Source organism: Antrostomus carolinensis, unplaced genomic scaffold (genome assembly GCF_000700745.2).
Source record: "Antrostomus carolinensis isolate BGI_N321 unplaced genomic scaffold, ASM70074v2 scaffold40765, whole genome shotgun sequence".
Taxonomy (NCBI): Eukaryota; Metazoa; Chordata; class Aves; order Caprimulgiformes; family Caprimulgidae; genus Antrostomus; species Antrostomus carolinensis.
Window position 1 is genome coordinate 1,981 of NW_010317804.1, and position 7,091 is coordinate 9,071.

The 7,091-nt window shown below is 36.9% G+C and overlaps 1 protein-coding gene across 1 annotated transcript in view; it reads left to right on the forward strand.

The window, feature by feature from the left end:
* NUDT7 (nudix hydrolase 7) overlaps positions 1–1,581 on the forward strand; it is a gene marked incomplete at its 5' end in the record, with an annotated part of 3,555 nt that extends 1,974 nt beyond the window's left edge. Inside the window, one exon of the mRNA XM_010168708.1 lies at positions 1,186–1,581. Within this exon, the coding sequence (XP_010167010.1) occupies positions 1,186–1,569 (384 nt within the window). The remainder of the gene's footprint in view (positions 1–1,185) is intronic.
* Between the last annotated feature and the right edge of the window lie 5,510 nt (positions 1,582–7,091).

The following is a 7,091-nucleotide window of genomic DNA, read 5'->3' on the forward strand; positions in this document are numbered from 1 at the left end:
GGGACCTCTGTAAGTTGTCTGGACTGTGATTCTGTATGGAAATCTAGCAGGGAGATTTGTTTTCTGGAGGTGTCTTTGGAGTGTAAGTCACTGTAAATATCAATAACAATATTCAGTGTTACACAGGATTAGTTTTCCCATAGTACAGAGGGGTTACTGTTTCCAAAGATTTCATTTTTGTTCTGTCTGTTAGCAACTTACTGTTAGCAATGTCATCCTCCCATTAAAAAACAAAAGAACTAGTTTTAAAATTGCATTGCAAAATGCTTTATTTAACTCCTTAGGTTATAATTTCTGTACAGATAATATTAAATCCACATAGTTCAGAGGCTAAATGTAAAAAGGATCAATTTAGTTTTTATAACTCTTTTTAGTGATTTCCAGCAAATTGCCTGAGTCAATAGAAAAGATCATGTGGTTTTGGACCACAAAAATATTACCTGTTGGATTCTACTGTGCCTTCTCTGTACGTACATTCCAAGTGGTTCTGACTTGGATAGAGTCTCTCCAGACTCACATCAAAGAGTTGAGTTTTGCTGTTGCTGCTTTCTGTTGAACAGTGATGCTTTGTTGGTAAGAATAAATAGAACTAGCAACGTATTTTAACGAACTTTGGTGTCCTCTTCATGCAAGCTACTATTTCAATAGATCTTGCCTCCCTGTGGAAGAAGGGATTATATTTAAAATAAAAATGTCCATAAATGAGGAGTTCTAAAAAGTGTATATATTTAATAGCTAAATATACTTTTATCTTATGTAAGATATTTCTATATCCTAGCAAAATTCCTGTATCCTAGGAAAATAGATACAGAGATATGATAAAGCATAGGTGATTCGGAAAATTTGAATTAAAATCAGAACTCACCAAAGTAAATAAGGAAGACTTGTGAGAGTGTGCATGTTTTTTATTTCTGTAGCAGATAAACTTTTCTAACTGCTGATTATACAGGATGAACTGAATATTAGTAAAATAATGTTTAACAAATACAAAAAGAAAATTTGAAATTGATTAAAATGTATTTAAAATAAAATATAAATATCTTGCCATTAGACTAAATCACATTACAGTTGAGAATATTTCATAGCTTCCTTGTAACATCTGAAACACTTTTAAAATAAAGAACATTCTTTTACTTGGTACAAACTTAGTGTTTGGGGTTTTTTGTTGTTTGTTTTTCTTTTTAGATGAATCACTTGGTAACACCAGTCGTAGGATTTATAGAGGATACATTCCAGGCCACTCCTAATCCAGATGAAGTGAGTGATGTTTTTGTCGTGCCACTGGAGTACTTTGTCAAGCCCTTAAATTACAAGACCTTGCCTTACAAAACCTCCTCTGGTTACTTCAGTCGGATGCACTGCTTCACCTATGATGACCATGAACATAAAACGTCCTTCAGGATATGGGGACTGACTGCACACTTTGCTCTATTTCTTGCTCTTGTAATTTTTGGAAAGAGACCTACCTTTGAAGTTGATTATGATCTTGACAACTTACTTTCATCCTCTGAGAATAACTTCATGAATTTATATGCATCCTTGTATGAAAGAAAGAAGAGTAATCTATGACAAGCTGGTCTGGCAATTAATTTATAGTGAAGGACGACAAAGGTTTTTGTTTATTCCTTTTGTAACTATTATTTGTTTGAATTTCACACTTGAATTTCTTCTGAATTGAGAACTTATTAAAATTTATTTTTAAATAATATTTTTAAGTTGATAAGCCCTAACTAGATTAATATAATTTTTAATCTGTTTTAGAGTTGCCAAAAGCACATGGTACTTTTGATGGACTTAATATACAGTTTTGGAAGATCTATTTCAGTTTCTGCCTTTGTTTTGTGTCATCTAAGACCCTTTCTGTGGTTTGCCTTCTGTATAATAAGATAATAGTATTTTATCTAATTTTTGTCTGTTTGAATTAGAATATGGACACTTTTGGGGGTCTGTCTGTCTCTGACCATATGGCATACTACATCCGGACAACATAACGCATACAGTCTTGTGTAGTATCTTTAAGCACTGATGAAATGCACAATAAAAATATAAAAGGTGGCAAGTGCCTTCACAAACTTGTTTTGTTTTGGTTGGGTTTGTGGAGGGAAGAGGGAGGTGTAGTGAGTTTTATTACTCTGGCTCAATTTAACACTCCTCACAAGGAAATTCTGTAGGTTATGGAAAACTTCCTATACAGGCAAGAGTACGGAATGTGGTTCCTCAGCATCTTGTTAGCATCACTCACTCAGCTCCTAGAGGGAGTCATCTGGGGGAAAGAAAAGTAGAGTTGAGTATTCATGAGGACTAAAATGGTTACCTGTGGTTGAACCTTTACCAGTCACCCGGGCAGTGTCAGATACATGGTGTTCTTTGTGCTGTCAATCCTTGTTTCTTCGTTGCTGCTGAACTAGAAGCTTATTCACAGTGGTTGCAATATTATTGCCAAATATTCAAGTTTTTAAAAGCACAATCAACTTAGGCTGGATTTGAGATGTAGTTTGCAAGGTAACAATTTACCAGTCCTTAAACAGCTGATCTTCTCTGGGTAACCAGTATGAGTCGAAAGCATTTGGTGTCTCTCAGAGTCACATGCCCTAGTGCTCGCCTTGAATGAGATGAAGAAAAGCTCTCAGTAGTTCTCCTGGGTGTTTGCACATTGTGCTCCCCCCTCTATCCACTAATGGATGCAAGTGTGATAAAGAAGTTGCTGCCAGTTCCTATGAACTGTGCTGTAATTGAGTAGAAGTCAGATTTTTACATTAAGCAGCTTTTGTGAGATACTTGAAGTTGGCTGTGACTGTAGCAAAATGCATCCTTTTTACAAATAAATGTTTTCCATGTATGGCTTGAATAGCTAATCATGATTTTCTAGGAAACCCAATTCTGAGATATTTTTTGAGCTTCTCATAATTGCATCCATTTTCTTTGGCTGCTGTGCATTTAGGCACTGACACAGCAGCTTGTGTTTGGCTGGTTACTGCAGCGTGACCTTTTACTGAAGAAGACGCTGGAGTTGCGCTGAGCTGACAGAAACATACGAAAACAAATGCAGGCTAAAATCAATGCAAATCTCCTTTCAGGGACTGAGTTTCCCTTTGCCTCCTCTCCCTGCCACAACTGTGCAGTACTTACTATTTGTCTCTTCCCAGAGATAATTCAGTGGGAAGTACTCTACTACAGTATTCTGCCTGAAATACTGTTATGCTGGGGCATTAAAGAAGTACAAGATGGGTTGGAAAAGGCCTCAGGAATTAGCTTAATCTCTTCCCTCCTAAAGATGGAATCTGATACATGATATTCTGATAAATACCTATTTTTTTTTTCCTAACCTTCCCTGGACAATCCATGGTAGTCCTTTAGCCAGGCTTACAAAGTCTTTAGTTGTGGTAAGGAACGCTTCTTGTCCTGTACACAGCAGAATGGCGAATAGCTCGTTTCTTTAGTTATGTTCTGCGCTCCTGAAAACTGTATCACTGGGTCTTCCTAAGGCATCGTTAGATTTAATCATAGAATCATAGAATGGTTTGGATTGGAAGGGACCTTAAAGATCATCCAGTTCCAACCCCCCTCCCATCAGCAGGGACACCTTCCACTAGACCAGGTTGCTCAAAGCCTCATCCAACCTGGCCTTAAACACTTCCAGGGAGGGGGCATCTACAACTTCCTTGGGCAACCTGTTCCAGTGTCTGACCACCCTCACAGTGAAAAACTTCTTCGTAATATCTAATCTAAACCTCCCCTCTTTCAGTTTAAACCCATTTCCCCTTGTCTTGTCATTAATTGCCCTTATGAAAAGTCCTTCCCCAGCTTTCTTGTAGGCCCCCTTCAGGTATTGGAAGACCGCTATAAGATCCCCCCGGAGCCTTCTCTTCTCCAGGCTGAACAGCCCCAACTCTTTCAGCCTGTCTTCATAGGAGAGGTGCTCCAGCCCTCGGATCATCAATTCCATTAATGATAAGATTCCTTCAGGTTTTTTTCACCAGTTACATTTTCTATGCATTTCTTGCCATTTTTGTTGCTTTCCAGAATCTTCAGTGAACCTTACTCCCCCATTTCCCCCCAACATCAAATATGTGATAATCAAACCTGGTCATAGTATTCTAGTTAACCACTTATTTGGGTTGGATGGGACAGGATTACTTCACAGCTCTTTTTATGTATCCCATTGTGATTGCTGTTTGTGAAGCCGCATGGTAATATTGACTCATATTCCACTTCTTCCACTAAAGTCACCTCATTGTTTTCTGAAAATGCTGCCAGTTGTTCCTATATTTGTATTTACTGCATTCTGTATTTGAACAGTTGATTATTCCCACCAGCTGTAGCACTTTGCATTTGTCCTTACTGAATTACATCTTGATTTTTTTTCAAAACAAATTGTAATGAACTACTACCGTGTTTTTCAGATATTTCCATGTTGCTGTTATCCTGAAGTTTATTGAATATATTTTGTGTTTCATTTACAGCTTAGAGTAAGCACACTCAGAACAGGCCTCTGCAGAATCCCAACTGGTAACTGCCACTTTGACAAGGATCTACCAACTACTGTGTGTGGTTTTCTAACCAGCTGTGTAACACACTTCTATTAGTTTCACACAGACCAACCCGTATGAGGTTGCACACAGGAACACTAGGCAGGGCTGTATCTGAAACCTGAGGATTTATAGTTCTCCCTGAACACCAAGCCTGTTGCCTGCCCCACAGAGGGAATAAACACATTTGTCAGAAACAGTTCATAGGAAAAAGACAACAGTTGCTGTGTATGTCCTTGTTAATTAAAGTACTTATGTAAATGTTATTTGTTCTGGTATTTTCCCAGGAATTGGAACAATTTGTATGAGTTCTCCAGTTCTTTCATTGGGCACTGTTTACTTTTTCCCCAGCCTCTGTCAGGGAAGAAGATAAAGTTCCCCAAGTTACAAAGATAATTGCTAATAATGTTGAGATTGGTTCTTAAGAGAATGGCTGTCGCATGGGGATGTTTCAGAGGGTTCGGCCAGCTCGAACATTTTAGCACATCTAAATACTATCAAACCTTTCATATTCCTGCATTAGCTCTTTTGGCACCCGTGTTAACTAGATTTGATATTGGTTGACTTTTTAAGTTAAAAGAAATAACAGCTATATTTTTCATTATTAAACATTTGTGAAATTGTTAAAACATTTTCAGAAGCTTAACTTTAAACTTTTCATCATATTATTCATATCCTCAGTGGTTTCTCCCAATGCTAATGTATGCAGGAAAAGTAACTAATTAAAATAAGAACATTGTTAATTAAAATAGAGCAAAGCAATTAGACCTTTGATTAGTAAACAAAACAGGTACCAAGAGACATAATTACTAACTTTCCATCCTCCTCAGTTCCCAGAAGACTTTTTTTTTTCATCTCTCAACCAGATCTGGCACAGAAGTCGTACACATTGTACAAATTCAAACCTCAGTTTGTTTTTATTTCTCCTTTTTTAAACATTATTGTATGGAACCGTAAGGACAACAACAACAGTTACAGCTGTTGTTCCTTTTAGCAAATGCAAATCTTGCTGATTTTTGAATGAAATAAACCACTTGAACTAGTTGAAAAATGAAACTTAAGAGAGGTCCAACCAAAAACCCTTGAGTGATTTGCAGTAAAACCACTGGGGCTTCATCCTTCACATTATGCATCCTACGTAATTTTGCTGACATTAGTTTTGAAATTAGGGAAGAACTTTCTAAACTCAAAAAGACTCATACTTTATTTACATATCCATCTGGGATTTGAGTGCCCAAAAAACTCCTTTGAGCACAAAAAGAACAGAAGGAAATCTAAGTGCTTGTTACTGAAACTGCAGTTCTGCAAGTCCCACATTTAGTAATGGGAAATAGTTTTCTTGGGCAACCTTCAGATAAAATTAATCCACAATTCTTGAGGCAGAAACTAGAAGATGACTCCCTCCAACCTAGGCAGCCCTCCTAACCAATCCATGTCATGTGCTTAGTCTCTTTCCTACCTTCAAGAGGTAAGGAGTGGGGAGTGTCCCAAGCAGAGTATCATGAAGTCTGGCAATAAAGGCATTTTTCAAGATACTACCTCTGAAGTATGAGGGAGCTGACAGTCTGTATCCCTCACTCCTCCTGGGTAAGTGCCCTGTGTAGACAATTCGCTCTCCCTTGTGTTATATACAAAAGTTTCAGCATCGAAAAGGTCCCTGGTTTTTGTTCACTGGTGCTTTGCAGTTTGACACTGCAATGCTCTAGTGCCTCAGTTCCTTTCCAGATCTCTACAATCACATAACAAACACTTACCAAGACCTGGGTGTCCCAGTGTTTGCTCTTACTGGTCCTGTGCTATACCTGAATATTATTAAAATAGATTTTTATCTACTTTTATTTTGAATCTGGTGATTTTAAAGGACTCCTTTACTATGAATTATGGATTTCAAATGCATTTATGCCTTGTTTGTTTAAGTATGGCATGTTCATATAGCTTCCAATCTGAAAAGGTATTTTATACAAATACATTTACTCTCTGCAGTTTTTCTTACAAACAAATCACCAAAGCCATTGCTTAGTTGGAAAAAAGGTATTAAAAATATATTCCAGATTACATTCCCTAGCTATGGGGTAAGTATGACAGTAAAGTGAGTGTAAAGTCTTGTGTCAGAACAAGAAAATGACTGATACGATATCAAACTAACTAAAAATAAGTGGCAAACAGTTGAATGTGAGTTGTTAGTCATTCTTAGTTAACGTGCAGTGATTCAGCATTTAACATTTCTGTATTTTTGAGTGCTCGAATAATCAGACTTTTGGTATTTAATGTTTATGTGAACATTTAACATATATATTTGATATGTACATTGGTATTTAACAATTATAACTTTTAAAAGGATATAGTATATATACTAGTTCACAGCACTTCTGTGTGGAGAAAAAATATAAAATGTTCATTTCATTTCAAGAAGTTCAGTGTATGCTGCTCAATTAAAATGCATGTCACTTGCATAGCTACAGTTCAGGCAGGGTTAAGGCAGTTATAGTTAGATGAGAATGTAAATATTCAAGAAAGGAGACTATTTCTATTCAGCCTATGGCTATATCATATATATATATA